This window comes from Sciurus vulgaris, assembly GCF_902686455.1.
Source record: "Sciurus vulgaris genome assembly, chromosome: 12".
Taxonomy (NCBI): Eukaryota; Metazoa; Chordata; class Mammalia; order Rodentia; family Sciuridae; genus Sciurus; species Sciurus vulgaris.
In genome coordinates, this window is record NC_136473.1 from 105,849,773 (window position 1) to 105,873,975 (window position 24,203).

Genomic DNA, 24,203 nt, shown 5'->3' on the forward strand with positions numbered 1-24,203 from the left:
CACTATGCAGAACGGAGTGACCAGGCACAGCAGTGGGGAGGAAAAGGTCCACAGAGGGGGAGGAGGAGGGCTAGGACCAAGAGTTGCTTTGAGACACATTAGGTGGGATTTGAACCCAACTCTGTCAGACTATGCGTTCCCACCATTACATCCCATGCAGCATTAGCATCCGTCTGTTTTTATTGGAACCACTACAAATAATAAATTATTAACAAAACAAAGTGTGATCGGAAAGGTTACTATTATCTAAAATCCAGCAGCAGTAGTAAATCAGAACTTGGAGAGAAAACTGAGGAGAGAAAATGGTCCTGGCCTCTTGCCCCTGGGAGACAGGCTCTGGGCGTACCTCGTTGGCACAGCAGGCCAGTTGGCACACTGCACCCAGAGGGCCGTGCCCAGGCCTCAGGAGGCTGCAGCAGGCTCTGAGAGGGTGTTCAGGAGGAATCACGCACACACAGAGGACTCCCTCCTGGCCCTGCAGCCCCTTTCTGTACGAGAATGATTCTGCAGGTGCTAGGGAAGGGATGAGGCCCAAGGTGAACTCTCAGCCTGGGAAACCAGCCAGGAACTGAGAATGGAAAAGCCATGGAGGAGGAGGAGTGCGAGGACACCCTCACCATCCTGCTCTTGAAGTCCCTGGCCCTCACCCTCTCCAGAGTGACCCACATCTGTATACCCCAGGTCCCAGCTGTGGCCCCCACCTCCTTTCCCTTCCCCAGATCATTGCTTCTTCCACAGTCTCCAGGCCCATAGCACAGGCACATGGCTGGTGGGGTCGGGCTGCCTACGTGTGCTGAGAAATCCACCTCATCCCCACCGGCAGATGGAGGAAACAGCCACCAGCACTGGGGCGCCATTCCCCCAACAGTCCCAGAGCACTTGAGACATGCAGTAGAGGCCCTTTGGCTATGAAGAGTAGGAAGGGTAAATAGCATCAAATCATGCTGGGTCCCAGGAGACCAGGAAGTTTACCCCAAAGAAGAGATGAAAGTTCCCAAGCTCACACAGCCAGTAGGAGGCAGAGCCAGCCTAGAACACAGGGCCTCGGTCACCGCCACTTCTTTTCTCTTAGTCCCAACAATTTAGACAAGAAGGAGGCTCTGCAAAAAGCTCTGCTCCTCAACCATTCTCAGGACAGGAACCAGATGCCGAGGTAGAGAGATGGGGCCCCCCACCATACACCACATTGCTAGAAGCAGCCAGCTCTGCAAGACCAAAACCTCCCTTCTGCCAAGAAAGTATGTGGTGATCATTAAACAGTGTTTCCATGCAAAAGTCTCCCAGTAGCCGTCCCAGCTGGCCAAATCATCAGTGAGTCACAGCTACAGCCTCGACTGCAAGACAGGATCTTGGAACTGTGGTCCCACTTCCTCCTCGGGCTGCCACATCTCTCCTGCTGGACACTAGCACCCTGGGAGACCTTTCTCAAGGCTGTTTAAGTTCAGACAGATTTAAGGCAAGACCGACAAGACCTGAGAGGTGACTCACCTTTGAGTGCATGTGTTAGTTAGAATAAAGGTGAGTCCCAGTTCAGAGGGACCTAAACTGCAAAACCTGAATATACAGAATATATAGAAGAGGCAAGCTAATTAGGAGCTCCATTCTCGTAAGGAAAGTTTATAATAAGATTCGCAGAGGGTCAGGGAGGGACTGGCCGTCCTAGGCCTACGCTGAGATGCTCAACAGCACGTGTCCAGTGTTTGCACAGCCACAGGCACTAAAAACCAGTTTCCCCATTTACAGTGGTCACCTGTGACTCTTCCAACTGGGTAGTAGAGAAGAGCAGAGTCAGAATATAAAATCTAGGGTCACAGATTTGGGGGCAGAGATGAGGACCAGGGCTTGTGCCATTGATTTGAAGGTGAATTCATGAAAAGTCGGACCACAGTACCTATGCATGCCCTTGCCCTGTGCTCAAGGCCTCTGTGACTGTCTTTTTGTTGTGTCAACAAAATCATTTGAAGGGCACTATTCTTAGAAAAATGTGCTCAGAAAGATGAACTCCTTTTCCTGCTCCCCTCTAGCTTTGCTTCTGGAAAGTCTACCAACTTTGGTCTCTAGGGGATCTGAGTTCAAGTGGCAAATCAGCTCCTCACTAGCTCACCCTGAGTCTCCTAAGCTTCAGTTTCCTCATCTGTGAGATGGAAATGATAACACTTTGCATTACTGTGATAGTAACGAGGACCAGAAGCCTCACGGATGCAGAAGTCACCAGAATAGAGCAGTCGCTCCAGTGAAAGAGACAGTCATTGTTTTTCAGCCCCTGGTGTTTGCGCTGGGTGGCTGTCTGAGGGACAGGAGTTCTAAGATTGACAGGAGCTCATATTGGAATGCTGAAGGAGTTTGGGGAAGAAGGTATCAAGAAGCAAGACCACTGGAAATGAATGAAAAGTGAAAAGGTAAGAGAAGTAAAATTGCTATTTCATTGCATCGTCTCAAGGAGAAAGTTCTGAGAAAACTTTAACAAGCGAATACATAGACAACAGGTCCTGCTGTGCCTGGGAGCCTGTGGAATCATAGCAAAGCATGCCTGCTTTGTTGTTATGCTCACCAGGAAAAGGCATGAACCAAAGAGATTATCAAAACAATAACCATAATCATAGAAAAGAAGACTTTAAATTCATTTAGCCCAACCCCTCATTTTACAGATGGAGAAACTGAAGACAAATGGCACCGCCTCTCTGTTAATGGTCTGCTTTTCTCGTCTTCGATGTGAAGTGTACTGTGGGGCTAATGGAGAAGACCAGGGACAGTCCTCCAAGGATGCTGAGCTGGTTGTGCTTGCTGCTCTGGAAGCCATCCCAGTCTAAAGCTACACCTTTCCAGAAGGTTCTCTCTGCACATGAAAGTATGTTAACAGGGAGAGGATTTTCTGTCAACCCTGTCTCTTTTGTGATATTCATTTGATAAAAGAAAAATTCAGAGATGTCCTCAACATAATTACAAAGTCCAGAGGAGGGTCAAGGAAAGAGCTATGGGAAATTAACCAGTTAACAGCTGTGGGTGAAACTCACACACAAAGAGTTTCACATCCCTGAGTGTATATTGAAAACTTGACTTAAGTCCCATTACTTCCCAGGGATACCTTGCTGTTTACTTATAAATTTTCCAAACCATTAACTCCAACCAGTGTGGAAACGGTAGTAAGTACCACCCACCTTCTATTCCAAGGCCTCCCCACCTTGTGTAATTCCACCCCTTTGATCAGCCGGCATTGTGTGTTCAAGGTAAACAACCTGTGCTCTCCTTCCCCGAATCTTATAAAATTACCTTTGGCTCTAGGTGCTATAGATATATTTCCAATTGCTACTTCCCCCTGCTGCTGGCAGCTGCAGGAGTCTGTCCAAGGACCTGGTCCTTTCTTGCCAGCAGCTGTAACAACTCAATAAACTCTTTTATTTAGAAATCTTTTGGTCTCAAGAGTTTTGGTTTAACAAGTTCCCCTGGGTGACTTGTTAAGTAGAAAACACCTGAACTCTGTCCTTTCCTCCCTGCACACACTATTCTTAAATTCCAGTGTCTTTTTCCATCTCATGAGAGGCAGAATGTTTGGAGAAAGCAGATTCCTTTTTCTCTTAAATTAATTAGCAGTCCAGTCAGATGGAAAGTCTTTCCTGACCTCAGAAGTTACAAGAGCTTTTCTTTTTTATATTAGCAGAACACACAACACACATTTATTTATAGTTCAATAAAACATTCCATCCTGCTTTTAGGATATAATTGGTAATAAAAACACTTCCTGGGTGCTAATATTCTAGCTGGAATAGCATACTTGAAAGGTTAACTAGAATTCAAGGCCACATGTGATTAAATGCCCTAGGAATTCAGAGGCAGAGATGGCTGGCATTTAATGTGGTCATGAAAATCTTCAGCCCAGTAGCAGAGGTTTGAGTGGAACCTGGAAGGATGGGTGAGATTGCTATGAACCCTTGAAGAGCAGGAATCATGACCTGTCATCTTTGTTAGTTTCTAAGGGACCACGTCTTTTTTTATTCCCAATTATACTCCACAGTAAATATTTGTTGAATTAATTGACAGGGATAATGGTAGAGCATTTTCTAAGCTGCAGTTACAACATAAATGAATGCAGTGGATAAATGAGGCTTCTATTCTGGGAAGCCCCAAGAACAGTCTGGATATGGGAAGGCTTCCTGTTGGGAAATGGTGAGGACAAGGATCCAGGGAAGCCAAGATAAAAAGATTAGACCTTCTCTCGAGGCAATGAAGAGCCACAGAAATTTTGGTCGCTAAGGAGCACACAGTATGAGAAGGAACCAGCAGTAAAGGAAAAGAGCGGAGCTGTGGCGCGGTGAGCGTGGCAGGCAGGCCGGCCCTGCCCTGAGTCACTCTGTGTCATAAAGCAGCAGGTGGCCCTGAGCTACTCCATTTTGAAGCAAGTGCTCAGGCTGAATGACCTGATCACTTGACTGATAACCACCAGACATTGGGAAAGAATAACTCCCAGTCTCATGGTAAAATCATAAGGCACAAACCGAATATTTATTGTGCTAATAAAAATGACCACCTGCAAATTCATTGAATGAAATCAAAAACACATGGATTCGTGGGTATATCAAACCCATTCCAGGGACACAAGGCCCATGAGCTTATCGGACACGCCAGACCACGAACAATGCACCCCTCATCTGAAATGCATAAAAGAGAGGCATCTGGATGGCAGTACTGGGCAGCGCACGCCCAGCCCTCATTGTCAGACCACCTGGTGACTCAACCACTAACGCCCTACTCTGTCCAGGCCTCAGCTCAGTTTGAGCTTCCTGCTTGACTCAGCCCCCTTCGAAACTGCCTCAAAGGGCTCCGTGCCTACGGGTCCACACCTCCGACAAGTTCTCTGGCTGGGTTCCACCTCATCCCATCGCCTGCAGCGACTCCCACGACTCTGTCAGCTCTCCACCTTTGCTTTCAGTTCTGCGTCTTAAAGCGCTGTGGCCCTCGTCCACCCTTTCTTAGCCCGCATACCATGGTGTAAAGTCAATGCATGGCTGGCACGTTACAGATGTCAGGATTGGAATAGGATAAAGAACTAGTGATTGACACAGCCATGCCACCAAGTGAACCAGGAATACTTGGTGAATCGCAGCTGATAAAAGTCATGTGGCTGGTGAATTGATTGTTTTGACATTGTGGAAAGACGCGGGCATATCTGGTGTGTGTCAAAGGCAGAGCTCAGCTCACAACAATCATTTATAATGAGAAATAGGTATTTGGTCTTTGTCCCCATTTCCTGGCACGCTGCTCCTAAAACACTTGGAATCTCCAAAGTGATTAGTGGTTTCTTGTATGCTAAGGAGATAAAAGATGACTGGGGTCTCCGGGACAGCTTCGGGACAGAGGCTGGCTGCCAGGAGGGCCCACAGAGAGATTAGAGGGCTAGCACCACTCTCCTCATCCAGGCTGGTGTAGGGAAGCGTCTAATGGCTGAGGGATGGTCAGTGGCCAGTGATGTAATCAGATATGCCGTCCACATGAGGCCTCTATGAAAACCCAAGGCCAGGGCTCCTACAGTATCCTGGGGGAGGCCCCGGAGGTGGGGTCTCAGCAAGGGTGCAGAACCTCCTTCGCAATAGCCTTTATAGTAAACGGGAGGATGTAAGTAAAGTTCTGTGAGGTGCAGGTGCTCTGGCAAATTAATAGAGCCCAAGGAAGGAGTCCTAGGACTCTCGGTTCACTGTTGGTTGCTTGTGAACACAGATCACAACCTGGCATTGTCTAGCATCTAAAGCAAAAAGAGTCTTGTGAGACCAAGCCCTCAATCTATGGGATCTGACACTATCTCCAGGTACATGGTGTCTGAATGGAATTGAATTATAGGACACCCAGATGGTGTCGATGGACAGCCACTGGATATATGAGGAGAAATCCCACACACAGTTGGGTGACCCTAGGTGAAGAGTTCTGTTCTGTGCTGCCTGTGTAAGAGAAGAGCACGTGTTCATCTCGTACAGAACCACAAAGCCAGGAAGCACTTCATTCACTTTTGCAGCTAAGCCCAAAGGCTTAGATCCGCACATACCGCATCAAATCCCAGCTCTGTCATTTCCTGGCTGGGTGGTTCCTGAGCTTAACTTCCCTAAGCCTCAGTTTTTGTATGCATATGACATAGAAATAATATTGTGCATATGACACAAAAATACAACATATAATTGCTGAGAACGACATGAGATAAGTCATGAGAAGGAGGGATGATGCCTGGCACACAGTGAATTCTCAGAATCCAAAGCCACAGCAAAAGTCACTAGGAGTGAGGAAGTCCTTGTCCTTTTCCAGCTCACTAAAGTGTTTCACTAGTCCACAATTCAGGCAGGCCACACAGTCTGTATTGTCTAGTTTACAAACTATATTTTATCTTATCCTTTAAAACCACACAACTATGACTCTTCCATACTTTAGATACAATCTGTTAAACAGTTAAAGTAGTGAATTCAGTTCTTGCCCTATCTCACCCGCTTCTCACCTTCCCAGCTAGCTACTCACAACTGGGTTGGTAAGAACTAAAACAGTTTCCAAGGAAGACTCAAAATCCAAAGAGCCCATCTTTATTGGCTCCAATAATTAGCCTCTACCAGTTCCATCATGTTCTAGATCACAGCTTCCCACCTAGGGTAGCCAGGGGCAGAAATACTGTCGGAGGCTCCCAATTCAACATAGCCTCAAGTATTATGTAGAGGGAAATGAGATTGGGGAGCGGGCAGGGGTATGAAAGATGGTGGAAAGAGGCAGACATCACCACCCTATGTACATGTATGATTACACAAATGGTGCGCATCTACATCGTGCACAACCATAGAAATGAAAAGCTGTGCCCCATTTGTGTACGATAAATCAAGATGCAGTCTGTAAAAATAAATAAATAAGCTGTTACGTACATGTCTTATATATATATATATGCCTATGATGTTTTCAATTCTGTTCTGATTAATATAAATTACAAATTAAATAAATTTATAAATTGTTGATTTATAACATTTTGTCACTATGTATTTTCTCAATACACAGATGGTAACTATGTCACTACTCCCATGTAAATATTTCAAAATGGACAGGCTGGGTGTGAACATCAGGAACAATTAGGCAAGAAAAAAATTACAGGCCACCCTGTTCCTAAGTAATATGGAACTGTGTGCCTAGGTCCAAAGTCAGTGATTGAAACAACTGAAATAAATAGAAAGGTGTCGGAAATGCCTTGGACTTCATGGTCCTGGGGGAGACTTTCTAGGCAAGAAAAGTTTGATGCAGGAAAAGCTTCTTTCCCTCTCTTGTTCCTGAAAATAGATGTCTACACATACACGGGTAGAATCTCTCTGCCTGCAAATCCCAGAACTTTTACCCAGAGAAGAGTCAACCCAGAACAATACCTGAATGCAAACACAATTAAACATGCAGCTATCTCCAGGTAGCTCTTACCTGTCCTGCCATTCAGGAGGATTGGCTTGCCCTCCAGATCACCTCTGATGGGGACAACTGTGATCTTATACTCGGTCCCAGGATGCAGACCTGGAAACAAGCAGCCAGTGCTGGATGTGAGGGTGGACTCCGGCCCCCTCTCCCCACGCTGCCTTTCCCAAGACTTCTCTTGTGGAGGGGAGAGAAGAGGTTATGCTTCCCTCCCAAAGACCAGGGGTGTGGGCAGATAAAGGGCCACAGGATCCATGGAATAGAAGGCATCACTGAAGAATCTGGTGGGTCAGATGGCAGGGACAGGACAGATGAGGGGAAGTCCACCATGCTCCGTTCTTTGTTGGGCCATTTAGCACTTATCTCCCAATTTTATTCATAACCCCAAATGTTTTCCTGCTTCCAACAATTATCTTCCCTCCAAAGCCTCTTTCCTTCTTGCTGTAATACCTAGCTCTCCTCCTTTTTAAAGTTATTTCTCTGTAGAAGGAACTTGAAAGATTTCTCCTCCTGGTACAAATATTTAGACCCCGGGGCAAAGGGCAGGCAGTGTGTGTGAGGTGCACACATTCCTTCTCCAGCCCACAAACAGAGGACCCCAAGATAATCTCTCAAGACGGAGCTGAGAAGTGGGCAGAACAAAACCCCAGAGGAGGGTTAGCCATGAAGCGAGTAAGCCTCGGACCCCAACTTGCAAGGGCTTCTTCCACAGCCTGTGCCTAACTGGGTGCTCAGGACTGCTCGTTCCTGCTCTTCAAGAGGCCCTGAAAATTGTACAAACTTCAAGCACTGCAAACTCAACCCATCCCTGCATCCCCGTTTTGCTGAGTGCCGGCTCTCAGCAGCTAGCTCGGTCATCTGGGACAGGAAACCCCACCCGGGCCTGCTGAACCAATGCCCCCAGTGCTCCACAGACCAACCTCAACCTCCCCACACACACACCTTCCTTCAAAAGGAATGTTTGTACACCATCAAATCCATCGTAGACAGGAGGATTGTCAGAAGGGTTCGCTGCCCGGGCTACACTTCAGAAGTCTAGCTGTGGAGAGGGGCTCTGGGATCCAGCTCTAGGATGCCAAGCAGAGCCTGCAGGCCAGAGCAGACTCGCGTCTGGTGGTCTCAGAGGTTAGGGTTCTAGTGTGATTGCAAAGGCCCCAGAACCCTCTGTGCACATAGTCCCCTCCTCAGCAAACGCCTCATGTCCCCAGTGCTGGCTCTTACCAGTGATGTCATATCGGCTCTTGGGGTCACTGCTCCTGGGCACAGTAACCTCAGACACCTCCTGCCCTGTCAAGGGCCCATACTGCAGCTTGTAGTAGTCCACCTCCGTTGGCGGGTTCTCCCACTCCACATCTAGGGAGTTTTCTGTCTCTTCTGTCACCCAGGCAGTGCCAACCACAGCAAGATCTAGGGCAGGGGTCAGAGAGCACAGGAGAAAGCAGTGAGGAGCAGCGTCCCCATGTCCGCAGCTGCCATCAGCTCCACACGGAGGGCAGGCCTCAACCCTAGGACAGGGTCTTTAACAAGGGTCTTAGACACTGCTCTGAACTAAATGGTCACCCTCCAGTCGCAGTCCCTGCCCTCGGAGACCACCTCAGGATGAGACACTCAGGCCCTTCTGTGTAAAGTTGGGGAACGCATTCCAAATTTTCTATAGTAAAACTTCTATCGTACACTCAGCTCCTCCTCCATCTCCCAAATTATAGTCCTTGACTTGCAAATTCTTCTTTAAGGATTCACCCAAAGCTAAGCTACCAAGGAGGCGAATTTTAACTTGATCCTTCCGTGTATCTGAGCTGCATCTTCTAACACGTTTTGGTACTTCTGCCAGGTACCTGGCATTCTCCTGTGACCCCACCTGCCTCCCCCATGGGGCAGAAGAGCTCCCGCTCAGCTTTATTCATAGCAAAGTACTTAAGCCTAAATCTTTGCCCTTCCACTCAGGGGAGAAGAAGTACAAAATCATAATTAATGCAGAGAAACAGATCACTGATGTGGCTCTAAGGAAAGAACTTCTGGGAGCAGGGAGACTGAATGGAGTCTTTGGGGAGCACTTTGAATCCCAGCAGCGGTCCCCAGGCTGATGGAGCCTGACCCTGAAGTTTGCCGCAGGGAAGACAAGTCCCCAGATTCTCAGCCTTGTCCCCTTCTGCCATCACTTCACCGTCACCTCCTTGGAGGTGCTCCCATCCATGCTGGCTGGCCAGACGTGGGGCAGGGAACTCGTGCACTAGGCGGGGTGTGAGCTGGGTGAGCTTGCGGTCCCTGGCAGACTGTTCCTGACTCCCTGTGTTAAGGAGAAAGCCGCTCAGAGCTTCCTCGGAAGCACGTCCCACCATTGCCAGTGTCCACCTGCAGCCCGGTCCTGTTTCTGGACTCCTTGAAAGATTAGATTCCCTGACAGACAGGTCAAGAGGACAGCGGTGAAGGTGACGTGTGGACTGGAGAAGAGGGCGGACGTGGCTTAAGGGATTCAGGAGGGATGCGTGAAGGGAAAAGCAAGGACTCTGTGAGAATGTTCAAGATCATGAGGGTGAGCCTGGCTCGGTTTGCGGCTCCCTGAGGAGCAAAAGAGAAAGGTTTTAACTCGAATCAGATTAGGCAGAAAGACAAACTTATAAGTCAGATCTTACAAGTCCACAGAGCAAGATGCCCCCGGGGGTGCTACGACTTTCTAAACAGAGGTCACTAACTTCCCCTGGAGGCTGGACACTCCTGTCAGTAGGCAGATGCAGCTGCAGGTCAAAAGGGGGAAAGGAGAGAAGCAGTTGGGGCTTTTCACAGCTGGGCTTGGGGCTCTGCTGGACCTCAAGCCCTCCCAGAACATGAGCATCAGACAAGGCCACTCTGTAACAAAAACAGGCCATTCTGTGACCACGTATGGACACAAACATGACTCCTTCTGCCTCCCTCCAGTCTGCCCTCTTTCTAGAAAAGATCCTCTAAGATACCAACCACAGAAGTGCCCCTAGTTCCCCAAGTTACCTCACCCAAGGCTATAACCAGTCCTCTGTCACTCCAGTCCTTTCTTACACTCTCTTACTGAGATGTCCCCACGAGTCCCCATGGTGTACATTCTCCTATGCTAAAACAATCAATAAACCCAACTTGTTCAGCTACAGGGTATTTCTAGGTGTCTTTGGTCAGAGGACACCAACAAGGGTGATCACAAATTGTGCCCCCAAGTGCTAAGTCCCTCCTGGCCCTTTTCAACACTGACCCAATCCTACCCCAACCCTACTTCCACCACCAAAAAAGGACAAGCAGCCTGACAATTCTGCAAAGACACCCGCATGCCAAAGTCCCATCCACCTGGATCTAATTGAATCTCTCCCAGGAGGTTGATAAGCCCCTGTAACAGTATCTGGCACACAACAGATGCTCAGCTAAAATGTTTTGAGTAAAGGAATGAGTCAGAGTCATTCAAACAGCTAGATTTCTCCAAGCCCTTGAAGATCTAAGTTGCTTTAAGAACTTTGATGAGAAAACAAGAATTTCTAAGGAGCATTAGCTGCTAGATAGGCAGTTTTAGGGGCAAGAACCTGTACTAACAGAGGAAAAGCCTCTGCCACTTTAAAAGACTGTGAGCAGTGCCTTCAAAGTCGCTTTTACTGCTGCTGCTGCTGCTACTGTTAAAGGCCTTCAGAGAAACTTACAAGGAAGCAGCAACTCATTCTTTTTTTATTATAATACTAAATTCTCCACCATTTTTTAAACCTATAATATATGACCTCAAACTGAGCATGCTCAGGAACGTGCCCACCTCTACAAGTGATGATGAGTTTCCTAAATGAATATGTATGAGTTTCCTAGTAAAAGCCCGGTTTTCTTTGTTTGGAGAACACTGCGTTGAGAGTTATCTCCAGCACTCTGTTTACCTGCTGCAAGTAAGAAGCTCTCTCCACTCTATCTCCTGGTGCTCACTGGCTTTGCACTCACTCACCAAGAGGAAAACCCACTTCCCTGATCACGGTAGCAGTGATGCTGGTTCTTCCAAACATTTTGGTGGTATTTGGTGGTACACAGGAGACTCTGTCCCTCCAAGCCAGCCTCCACCAGCCTCCATCCTGCTCTGTATTGCAGGTTGCAAGTTCTATGAATCAAGTCAGCCAAGGCCTTGCCCTCTGGCCTCTGGGTTCAGCAGCAGCAGTGGCCAGCAGAGCAGAAAGCAGGAAAGAGTTCAAGTAACTGATCTTCCCTCCCTCCCTGCAGGGGCACATGGCCTGCCTGCATCCCTTTACCAAAAGTGCCTCGTGTCTTTCTGCCACGTGCCTCTGGGTCCGAGGACCAATGCCTGTCCCTCTCCCTTTCAGGCTGGGGTGGTCCCCACTGATGCTAGTCCTCCTGTTTTGCTCTCCACCTCCTCATGCCTTTGTAAACGACCTCCTCCCTAAATGTCCTTCAGCTGCCCCATTTGTGTCCCCTCTTTCCGCCGAGATGAACCTGACCCACACAGGCCGCCTCAGCAGCTTCTCACCCCTTCTCACTGGAACTTGCTGAAAGGCTCTGGAGTCTCAGTGAGGGGCCAGACGCAGGTGTACTCTTTGGCTGCTTAGGTGGGGTACAAGGCAGTCAGACCTGACTAATTTCGGGGACACAGGATCCCTTGAGCCCCAAAGCAGCAGGCTGCCATCACTGGCTTGGAAGACCCAATAACCAGGGAGCAGGGAGAGGAGAGAGAATGGGAACTCTTCTCCAGAACCCACGACCGTCGGGTTGTGTTCCAACTCTAAAGCAGGACAGTGGCCTGACTAGCGGAAAGGTATCTGTGGGGAAAGTGGAAGAAAACACCCAAAATGGGTCCTCTCCCGGGACCCGGGAGCATCTGCTGCCTCCTCACCTGTCGTGGCCAGGAGATGCTGGGGGCTGCTGGAAATGTCTTTCTTCACGTTGCGCAGGGTGACTATGTACTTGGTGCCAGGGAGCAAGCCGGGAATCTCATAAATGTGCTTCTCCTTGGGCACCTGGATCTGCTTCACAGAGAGCTCCTTCCCCAGGGGATAATAGCTGAGCAGGTAGTGGTCCACGTCACTGGAGGGCTCCCAGCTCACCAGCAGGGAATTCTCTGTGCTCTTTAGTAGCTGCAGGCCCTGGGGGGCCACCACTGTGTGCAGAACAGGAGCAGGTGAGGGGTGGGCGCAAAACAAGGGAGGGAATATAGACCACGGGTATTCAGTGGGCACCTAGGGCACATGTGACACTAAGATGGCAGGCCTGGTGGACGCAGGCTTACTTATGGGACACACACCTGGTTATTATCTGGTTGGGAGCTAAAACTGATACCCTCCCACATGGTGGGGGAGGAGTCATTAGTGGTCCTCAAAGTTCTGACCCCAAACCAGCAGCATGGGCAAGGCCTGGGAAATTATAGAAGCGCAAATTCTCAGGCCCCAGGCGACCCGCAAGATCACAAGCTCTGGGGGGCGGGACCCAGGAGCCCTCCGGGGAATTCTGCTGCAGGCTGAGTGGAGCCCCCTCACAGGACAGCGGAACTGCGGACCCATGCGGAGTGGAGACCACAGGGGACGCCAACCAGGCCCCAGGGCGCGTCCCAGCCCTCACCCTGGGCGCAGTCGGGGCCAGTGAAGCCCGGCTCGCAGTAACACTCGCCGGTGTCGCAGAAGCCGTGGCCGCTGCAGTCGCCGGGACAGCGCTGCTCGCTGCAGTCCTCCGACGTGAAGTGCTGGTGGCACTGGCAGACGCCGCGCACGCACACGCCGTGCCCGCTGCAGTCCTGGGGGCAGGCGGGGTGGGCGCAGTCGGGCCCCACGTAGGGGTGGTCGCACAGGCAGCGCCCGTCCACGCAGCGCCCGTGGCCACTGCAGGCCCCGGGGCAGGCGGGCAGCTCGCAGGCGGCGCCCTCCCAGCCCTGCTCGCAGTGGCAGCTGCAGGTGTCGGCGGAGAAGGTCCCGTGGCCGCTGCAGTGGCGGCTCAGATCTGGGGGAAGACAGGAACCCCGGTGGATGCCCATCTTCCCGGGGACGGTGGAGGAGGCCGGGTACTGGGCCTTGCCTGGCTTTGGGGACGCCGGGTTCCCAGCGGAGCAGGACCGCGCCCGCCGGCTGGGCTGCGAAAGCTGCTAGGAGCGTTCCTCTGAAATGCGTGGAAACCACCCCTTTCCCTTCCCAGGTGACGCCCTTGGTTCTGTCCCCTCTGAATGGCGATAACTATTTAGCGTTTTCCTAGGATAGGCCTTAAAAGTCCCAAGGGTGGCGAGTCACTGGCTGGCTGACACTAAGGGACAGGACTCCTGCCAGGTAGGTGAGACCCCGCAGGAGGGAGATCGCCTTCCAGGTGAGTGGAGCTGGACCTAGCAAGGTCTGGGCCTTGTGAAATGAACCCTGCCGGAGCCTGGGAAAGCGATTCACAGGAGCTGCAAAACAGCGGGTCTCCATGATGGGCACGAGGTGGGGGCGGGGGACTTAACCAGGCTCCCTTTGAAGCCAAAATTATAGGTGACCCGGTCGAACTGAGGAAATGGAGGCCAGTTTGGATCCTGAAAGCCAGAGACCACCCCTGGGAGATTGGAATGTCAGGGTCTCCAGAGCCCTTTGATCATCCAGGTCACCTGCCTATAATACCCCACCCAAGAGGCTGCAGGCAGGGAATTGCTAATGGACGCCCCCTGGGCTGTTACCTGCCTGGATCACTCCATTGGGCCCTTCCCCCTGCCCATCTGCTTCTTACCTTTTGGCCATCCCCCCATCTCCTGGTAGATATAAGGGGGAGAGAGCAGGAGAAGAAGGGAAGTCTATAAAAGGGGCAGGGCGCTCTCACTTCCTGGGATACCAGAACACCAGCCATGGCCCCTCTCCCTCCAGGGACAAGTCTGTGTTACTACTTTGAAATAAAACCTGCTTTATATGCTTGCCTTGGTGTGCTTCTCTAATGTCCAAACTTCCACATCTGAGGGAGCAGAACTCCTCACAGGGGTATCACCCTCTCCAACCCTTTATGGCAACAGACAGCAGGAGGGCAGGCCAGCCAGGGCAATCCCCTCTCGGTCCGTTCTCCTGCTTCTCAGAACACTTTTCCTTCCTAAGGACACGTCCAGAAAGGAGGCTCCTCGGGGACAGATCCACACTGTTCTATTCACAGCAGTGTCCCTGCTGCCTAGTTCCCTTTCTGGCATTTAGGAAGTGCTCTCAACCTTAGCAATTCCCACAGATTTAAAATCCATGCCACAGTACCACTGGTTGGCCTCTGATTCAATCTAGCTGGCTTATGTTTTTAAAAGGGTGGGACAGAGGGAACTTCATTATTTGTAAAATCAAATTGTAATTCTTTATTACTAACAAAATAGTTACAATTTCCTGAACATCTACTGTGGGCCAGGAATTTAGTACATATAATCTCTTTCAGAACCACGCTGGCTGATAGGATTATCCTCATTGGATAGTTGAAGAAACTTAAGTAACTTGCCCAGAATCACAGCTGGCCCTCTGTCTTTCCTGCATACCCTTTGCTCCCCTTTGAGTGGAGATTGGATCCCCAGGTAAAGAAGCCCCTAGAACCTCCATCTGGAAGCATTGCCCCAGGAGGCTGGACTGTCTTCAGGAGCTGCTGGTCGCTCCCTGATCAGGCATCCAGTTGTTCCCTGGAGCTGAAACCAATGAATAAATAGTGGAGATGAGCTGAGCCCAGAGAAAGCCCAGAGTGAGATGCAAGGACACCCTAGACTCAAAGAGCTCCTGAGGCCAGTAGAGAACCCCACACACAGGGGATGCCCCTTAAGTGTGGCTGAATCTACCAGCTGGCCAACTCACCAGCAGCTCCTGGGCAGCAGCGCTGGACACTGCACTGCTCCTTCATCTCTGCCATCTCTTCCTCCAGCTTCTTCACCCGGGCCAGGAGATCCTGGACGCTGTCTGCCAAGTCACAGTCCTTCTGAGGTGTCTGGAGGCGGATGTTGTGCCTGAAGATGAAGTTCTGCTCCTCTCCGGCCTCCCCCATGGCCAAGAGCGGGGTCCCATCATCACTGAGGGACTGTGGGTCAGTCTCCACCTGGACGAGGGCAGACTTAGGCACGTCAATCTTGTAGGTGTGGCTGACGGTCACCTGTTGCTCCTTGTTGCTGCAGCCCTGGGGCTCAGGAGTGGCTGGGGCCGAAGCCACCAGGAGCACAGAGCCAAGCAGGAGCCCCAGGGAGAAGCTGGATGTTCCCTGGAGACCCATCCTTGGAGAGACAAGGAGCAGACCCTCCAGGAGACCTGAATCCAAAAAAAAAAAAAAAAAAAAAAAAAAAAAAAACACAAAAGAAAGCCATGTGATTTGTTGAGGGAAATTGGTGTTTTGAACAGGTCCTAAAAAGTCCACAGGAAGATGGAACGCTAACAGAAGGAACTCATCCTGGATCTCCTGAGGTCTGAGCAAAATTATTTTCTGTTCCTTGCTCAGGCAGGCATGGTGCTGCCTCCTGCCTTTGCTTACCCTGTTCACACTATCTAGAATGTCCTCTCACTTCTAATTCTAGGTTCACCTGCACTTTGACAATAGCAAGATCTGCCGTCTTATGTCGAGAGCCCGCTGTGTGCCAGGCTTGGATCCTAATCCCTAATCTTGGCAACAGCCCTAATATTCTCCTCTTCATAATATCAACAGTGATAGCTGCACAGGGAGCCCTTGGGATGTTATGGGCACTGTTCTAAGTGCTTCCATTGACTAACTCATTAGGTCCTCATGACCCTTTGTGGAATACATTATCACTCCCATTTTACAGACAGGGAAACTGAGATACAACTGCCTTACATGATTTGCCCACAGGCACGCAAGCAAAAGTGGCAGGATTTTTTTTTCTTATTTATTATTACTATTTTGTGTGTGTGGTGCTAGAGATGGAGCCCAGGGCCTCGTGCATGCTTGTCAAGCACTCTACCACCGAGCTGCACCCCAAGCCCTGTGGGAGGAATCAAAGTCAGATAACCTGACCTCAGAGACCGGGCTCGTCGCAATGATGTCACGTTGCTTTGCGCAGTGGTGGCCCTGATACTGAACGAGTCATGCTGTATATCCCAGCTGGAAGGGCAGATCTATACTCAGACCCAAGTCCACTGGCTTCAAAGTCAGCGTCCTGCTCCTGCCTCCACAGGCATACCAGCAAAACTGAAGAACCTTATCCATGAAGTCTTCTCTCTCTCTCTCTCTCTCTCTCTCTCTCTCTCTCTCTCTCTCTCCCCCCCCCCCCCCCACTTGTCCCCTATTTCACCCCAGCTGGAACCAGCTCTCCCACTGCTAAGCTTTCAGAGTAATGAACTGGTCCCTCTCTGGTCGTCTCCTTAGTTACTCTTGTAGACAGCTTGTCCCCCTGCCAGCCTGAACCTTTTAGGGCTGGGGTCCAAGGTGGGTTCATCGTATTGCTGTCCTAAGGCAGGAGCACAGAGTCTCATGCTGAAGGGTTCAGTCTGTTCCTCAAGGCCAGCAGTCAAGGGTGGCCTGGTGCGTAAAGCCAGGCAGGCAGTTATGTTTCCCTCCTTGACCACTAGGGGGCACTATGGGCCTTCACCACCATCAATGGCCTATGGACCCCTCTCCCCACAGGTTCCCCTCTTGCCCCTAGTGCCCTTCTGGGAAGGGGCACCCTCTGATCCACTGAAGAGTCAAGTTGGGGCAGACCTGGGGGACCAAGGTGGGCTCACATGGACCCAGGAATCTCACTCACGAGGTGGGCTTGCGTGGCAGCAGGTATCTAGAGACCCATATGCCAAGCTGCCCCTTGACAATGGGTTTCTGCAACCCACACAGACGTAAAGTCCTTTCCTGCGTCTGTGTCCTCCTCCACCCAGACTTCCCTGCACATGGTGAGAGGCAGCTGCCTCCTGTCATCGCAGCACATAGTACCATGCCCAGCACCCAGCACGCACTCAACAAATGTTCTGAGGTTTATTTTGTTTTTAAGGGTCTACCAAGCGACTTCCTGTTCTTCCCTATCTTTTTTTTTTTTAATTGTGGAGGCTGATGCTTGGAGTGAAAAGAGCAGCACATGCTCAGCACCGCTTTAACGACTGGCAAAGGCCTCAGCCCCGCCTGCACCGTCAGGGCAGAGGCGGCCCATCGCCAGCACCCAGCAGCCTCACAGGGCCTTGCCTGATGCTGCCTCTCTTCCAGCTCAACAGGTAGAGCAGCACAGTACTGAGTAAAACTTTTCACTCCTGAGTAGTTATTGTTTATTTAGTATCAGGAAATGCAGGAGATAAAGGATGAAGGGCCCTGGTGGAATTATTACTTGAAATAACAAGAATAACATTACAACATATTAAACAGCAAAGTTTTGTTGTCAAATTGCTGCTGCGTGCTGGGCATTGGCCAGGTGCATGGGTTCTCGTGATTAAGGCTCAGAGCTGCTGCGGAAGGTCAATGCTGCCCTCCTCACTCAGTGGGAGAGGAAACCAGGTTTGAGAGGTAAAGCTCTTGCCAGGGGTTGCCCAACTAGTAAGGGGCAGAGGCAGGATTCAAACCCAGGTCCACATGATTGCAAGCCTGCTCTGGGTCTGCGTCAGTATGGTGTTCTCACACCCCCAGCAGATGAGTTCCCTATCGACAGGTACAAATGAGTGTCTCACGCAAACAGCAGACGACTTTGGTATATTCATGTCCCTAATGTCCCAAATTCCCTCATTTGGGATGTGCCACCACGGAGAGCTAATCAGAACGGTGCCAACAGAGAGTTCTTTTCCATGGTGACATAACATCCATGCGTGTTTACCGGTACGGTGTGATAATGCAGCACACCTGGACAATGTGCAGTGATCACATCAGGTACAACACCTCCACCCCCTGGAACTTTAATCATTTTAATGTGCCGGGGCTTATACTCCTCAAGCCATTTTGGAAGAGAGAGTTCATGTTACTCCTTTGCTGCACTCGCTCCTCTTGATTCTCCGATCATCCAAAGTGCGGATTCACAATAATAATAATAGTGGCAGCTCACATTTCCAAGCACCTACTGCCCCTCAGGAGCAGGACTCTGCACCTGGCATCAGGAGTGGGATGGTCAGGGACAGTTTGACTGTTCTGGAATTTGGACAGTAGGTGATAAGTGTCCACACGTTTTTAAAAAGAGCTGCTCTAGCCGAGGTTTGGGGGTGGGGTGAGGTCAGGGTGGAATGGGTGGCAGAAAAAGAGACAGGTGCCTAACTCTGGCCAGGACTGATTCAGAGGTGGGCACCTGGCTGGAGGTTTGCCATTTCACAGCATTCAGTAAGTGGAGGACTGCAGCCCCAGCTACATGAGACAGCCCTTGGCCTGCTTTCCCAGCCCCTCACCGGGCGACAGTCTGCCCCCAGGAAGCCAGAGCCGCGGTGCAGTCGGGAGAAGTGGAAGAAGAAAGTCCCTGGCTGGCGTGGCCCTGCCCTCCTACCTGTGGCCTCCAACCTCAACCTGGGCTGGGAGAGAGGAAGGACCTGTGTGCCTGCAGGGGACTGAGGCTCTGGTATTGAAACAGAGTTGCCCTCAAAAGAGTGGTTCTGTTCTAAGCCCAAAAGCAACCAGAGAAGTCGGGAATCTGCTGGGGACCTCTGTGAGGATGGGGGAGGCAGGAAAGCCAGGAGTCCGCTGGAAGGCAGATGGACAGAAATGATGAGACGTCACCACCGCCATCTTGAAAGTTTGCGCCCAGTGACCCAAATGCACACTCGCATTCTGCACTTTATCCTCAGGGTGGGAACTGAGGCGCCGAGGCACCGAGCCTTGTGCCCTGACCACCGCACTGAGGTTGCGAGGCCACACCGCAGACGCAGGGTCTCCAGCTCCGGGGCCCTTCAGCCGCGTGCTCGCCGTTCCCAGTAACAGCACACGTCGTGGCTGAAGCACCTACTCGGTTCTCCACTGTCCTAAATCCCCTCCTGGGAGCAACAGAGCCAGAGAAGCCTCCCCACCCACCCCCAGCCTGTGGCTCACTATGCCTAAGACCTAAATGGAGTGCAGATGTTTTTCTGAATTAGTTCTGAACAAATGCAAAAAAGCCAGGGACTCTCGCCATAAACCACAGCAAGGCTGCCCAAAGCCCCGTCGCACGGTGTTTGTTTTGAAGCCTGGAACATGAGAAACCCCAGAAGCTCTCGCAGCCCTCCCCTGCCGCCTGTCCTTCTGAATTGTAACAAGATGTCCTCATTAATTGCAGCCTCTCAGATGCCACATGTTGAGATCAGATTTTCCTGGGCAGGGTAATTTCTCGAAAGAAGATGAGCTGGGAAATCCTCAACCTAACAAGTGTAACGAGCAAGGAGAGGAGCTGTGGGCTCCCCCTCCAACACGTGGCAGGAGAGACTTTCCATGCCCAACAGCAGGAGGAAGGGATGACTTCATCCACTGCTTAGGGACGCAGGGCACACCACAGACAGCTCCCCAGGGTGGACGGGGGTGGGGGGAGGGCCCCCAGTTTCACCAAGAAAAACACAGGATAAGACTTCTGAATAGGGGTGAATATTCACCCCACGAGGGAGGGGCGGCTCCCCATGGAAAGTGGGGTAGAGGGCTAGGGCATTTACATACAGGAAATGTGCATGCAAGAAACCTGGAAACCAGGGTTCCCCAAAATTCCCTGTCTCGTTGAAGCTGAGCATGTGTTTAATTCTGACTGCAGGAGAGGACTGGGTAGGTGGGAGACAGGAGCAGACTGCTTGGTGCTGTTGAAGGTTTTGCTGAGTCTGGGCTGGATGGATGGACCCCCGAGTTCTGCCTTCAGAGCCCGGCTCATGTCCCAGGCTCTCTGCTTGTGCTGTCTCCTCTTGGTAGCAGCCCCTAGCCCTGTGGCTTTAGTTTCCAGACGAACATTAACAGCTCCCAAATCCATACGGACATTCCTACCCAGAAATCCTTATAAGCTCAGGGATGACTGGCTAAAGCTGTGTCAATCCTCTGTATTCCCACGGTACAGTTCTGTCTAAATATTTTCTGAATTAAATAATAGCCACTGCTGTTTGTATGTGTGTTTAAAGGCAATGGGTACAGTGCCAAACACTCTATAAATGTTATTCTTATTTAATCCTCAGAATGCTGGTGATCAGTTGATAGCATTCTCTGTTAGAGGTGCCCAGAGGTGTTAAGGACCCCTTGGCATCCCTTGGTCCTTGGAAAGATGAGCTCTTTCCCACACAGGAAGTTAAGACCCAGTCACTTCTCATGAGAAGCTGGAGAATACCCTTCCCAGGAGACACCAGAGTGCACCAAGACCTGCGTGCTGGGGCAGAAGTTGACCAAGCCCTGGCCAGGAGAGATGCCCCGACTCCCAGGCCCAACAGTCCTCGCAACCCCAGGCCAATGGCCTCTACATCACCTCATTCTCCACGTACCCTGGTCCAGGAAATAACAATACTACTTACACCAAAGAGAGCAGTAGCCAGTTTCTGGCCATGGTTACAGATCTTTGTCCAGGCCTTCTCTCATTCCCTCATTACCTCATCCTGCCTTATGGTTGACCACAGGCAAATGAGAGCCACTGCTTCAGGTTTGAGAAGAAAAAAAAAAAAAAAAAAAAAACTGTATTATCATGGATATTCAAAGGAGTCACTTAAGAAATTCTGTCCCCAAATGGCAGAGTGGACATCACTGAACCATGGAGGAAAATGAAGGACGTGGGTGCTGGGGATGCTTGGATCACAAATGTCACCAGCAAACTTGTCATTCCTGCCTTAATTCTCTTAAGCATATTTTGCCAGTGATCCACAACCTAGGCCCCAGGTGACGCGGGGCGACTCGGGGGTCTCGTGACCCACGGAGTTCTCGGTGGCTGGGGAGACGTGCTGGCTCAACTCCCCCGCACTGGAGTCTCTCCTCTCTCCTTCCTCCCTCGGTATGAAGAGTGAGCGGCGTCCGAGGCACGTCTCCCTGGGCCGGCCCCCAGCTGAACCAAGCATGAGCATTTTTATTTCTGTCTCTGTGACCCTGAACTCTACAGGGGCATCCCACCCAGGATGTGAGGAGGCTAGGTGAGGAGGAAGATGGAACCTGGCTTTACGTGATAGGCTAACAGGGTCGCTGGGCGCACCCCACCGCAGCTCAGGCGGATCCACCAGGGAGCCCCCAGGACGCGCCTGCGATGAGTTTACCCGGTGCAACGGGCCTCTTCCTGAAGACTTCTCCATCAGGGCTGCTGCCCACTATCAGGGAGAAAAGACAAAGGAAAGGATGGCGCCTGAACCCGTCTTGGCAACCAGTCCCTTTTCAGGGTCCCCAGGGGCATGTTTTGTTTAATCAGCTGCATCTTAATCTGCCTTGCAAAGGTTTAAGTGGGTGATGAAAACAGAGCTCCCATTTCCTAAGCACCTCCTGACATGCCAGGCGCCATGCTCAGCCCTGGTGAAGTTCCTCCTGAACATCAGGCAAAGGCGTTCGCTCACCCCCACGGGGATGAAAGACTTTCTCACAGAACGTCCTCCTTCAGCTTGCAAGAGACTAGGCTCATGCACAATGAGAAGATAAAATGGACACAGGGCCCAAATTCAGGAACCTTCTTTTCCTCATCCAACCCAACACCCGATCCCCAGAATGACCGATACTTGGTCCAAAATGAACCCTCTTCGCGCTGGGCACAAGGCGCATTCACGGCAAACTCTGCTTTAGTTAAATGATGATGAAGAGAGGCACATAATGAAAAGGTAAAATTCCTTTGTTTAGTTTAACGTGTGGTTTTCCACATATTGAATAACTTCAAACTCCCAGCCTTCCATCACAGAGGAGAGGCCGGTGCTAATTTCCAAGGATCTGCACTGTTCCACCCACACTTGCTGGGCAGATAGTTCAGTGGCAGCTGGTTGGCATTAGCTAGAGTCCACTGTGGTGGAACCAGGCGAAGCCCCTGTCCATCAGAGACTAGGCCTGAGAGCTCAGCTGCACAGGCTCACAGACGGGGGCTCCACATGCCGCCACAGAACCTGAACCATGAGCTCATGTCTGCAGCCAGACCCTATAGGAGCCAGGGCTCTGGAATGAGTGGTGGATGGACAAGAGTTTCCATGGGCTTGGGCACGATTTCCCCCGGCATTTCTCAGAAACAGACCTCAGTCTACCCTACATTTCAAACCACAGAATAACACTGGATGCAAACCAGAAGCCACGAGATGATTTGGAGTCATCTGTCCCATTTTCTCTGTTTTGGAAGTCAGCTGCAGTACACACACTTGGGGATACAGCAGGACTCAAAGTGGGGTGGAAGAATGTCAGGTGCTTTGATCCCTCCTGAGACAAAAGGATACTGGTGTTGACACTGTTTCTGCTTAGTCCCTGCTCCCGACATCGTAGCCTTCTCTCGGGATCTGCAACACCCAATGCCGATGGCAATGAGTCTTCCATGCAGATCCTGTCCTGGGCCAACTTCCAGCGGACCTGGACATTGTGGCTTACCTATGTCAAGGTGTTGGTAACTCATTACTTTTACAGGGAGTTTTCTTCTTCTTCTTTATTTTTAATGCTTACGGAAGCAACCCAAGTTTCATGCTTCAAAGTGAAATCCTGCACATTCTCGTTCATTCTTTCTCCTCTTTCCCCAGCTCCCTCCCAACCACAAAAATTAAGAAGTAAATAAAGTCAGACCTCCAAAAACTAGTCTAATCACATTGTTCTTGGGATGTTTCAAAATGGTTTCTTTGAGGCATTGCGAGGGTAACAGAATTTGGGGAAAAGAAATTGTCCTCTTACAAGTAATAATTAAGACCAATTAAGCCTCAAAGTTCTTCAAGTAAGTTTACAAATATCGTATTAGTTGGTACACATGAAATCCAGAAATAGGAGAAGTTATACTACCTTCCAGATCATGACTAAAATAAGTCTTGTTTAAGGATTTAAAAGAAAATTGAAATATAACAGATAAGAATTTTCTCTTAAAAGTAGGCCTTTGACATTGTGAAGAAGTGAGCAAAGAAAAATAGATGAGAAAGACATACTAGACAGATTTCAAGGAAACACTTTATCTAAAAATGTCCTACTCCAGGTAGCAGCTGGTACCACGCAGACTGCATCTGGCCAGGTAAGGAGATGGCTAGACTTAGTCCTGTCGGAGGACAGAATGGGACTCTGGCTGCGGATGTGAGAGCTGCCTGGGAGATGTTTCCTGATTCTAATTGAACCTGCATTACACTGCTCAAGTTTTCAGGTTTGGAACTGAGGCACGTGAGTCGAGTGCCTTGGCCCCTGACCGTCCACACCTGGCCGCCTTCCGACCTCTCACAGGTAAAGCTTCAGCAACAGGCACGCTTACCTGGGAGGCTGTTGGGCACTGCTTCCTGCACCCCTATCTCCTGCAAGCTGGACTCCCGGTGCTGAAGACCTTGGTGCTGGTCTGTCCTCACTCTCTTCTGTCCTTGGCTTCCCTCCCTGAGTTTAAATCCTGTTTAGGCCAGAGGAGGAGCCAACAGGGACTTTGGGTATTTTCCTCTCTTCCTGGCAAGGATTCCTTTAAGGATTGAGCAATTCATCCTCTTGTTCTAACTAGGAGAGAAAAAAATATACGTTTCCCCCTTCTTTTTCACTTCGATTACGCAGCAGCTAAAAATACCCAAGGCTGTTTCCATTTAAGTGGATCCAGAATAAGGATATTAAAAAAGTTTGCACGTCCCCTGGCCAGAAGCTGAGTCTCAAGGTTTGGAAGTATGTTTAGAAAGCCTCTTTCTCTTTTTCCTGTTGCAGGCATTCTGAGATCAGGGCCTCCTACTTTTAAAATGGGAAAGGACCTTTGGCATAGAAGAAAATGAGCGGAGACCTTCAGAGACAGAGCCCGCGCTGACTCCTGCCTCACACCATCTCACACCTGTGAGCGGCAGGGCTCTGGAGGGGTCTGAGAGCAGACTGGGGCT

General features: G+C 50.5%; 1 protein-coding gene across 4 annotated transcripts in view; it reads right to left on the reverse strand.

The window, feature by feature from the left end:
• The window catches only part of TNN (tenascin N), a 70,452-nt gene extending 46,744 nt beyond the window's left edge, over window positions 1–23,708 (reverse strand). For all 4 annotated transcript variants that reach the window (XM_079107253.1, XM_079107254.1, XM_079107255.1 and 1 more), the window contains exons 1-6: window positions 23,609–23,708; window positions 15,183–15,626; window positions 12,979–13,353; window positions 12,257–12,520; window positions 8,638–8,823; window positions 7,426–7,515 (exon numbers count right to left, since the gene is read on the reverse strand). In XM_079107253.1, the coding sequence (XP_078963379.1) occupies window positions 7,426–7,515; window positions 8,638–8,823; window positions 12,257–12,520; window positions 12,979–13,353; window positions 15,183–15,591 (1,324 nt within the window). In that variant the 5' untranslated portion in view covers window positions 15,592–15,626; window positions 23,609–23,708. The remainder of the gene's footprint in view (window positions 1–7,425; window positions 7,516–8,637; window positions 8,824–12,256; window positions 12,521–12,978; window positions 13,354–15,182; window positions 15,627–23,608) is intronic.
• Between the last annotated feature and the right edge of the window lie 495 nt (window positions 23,709–24,203).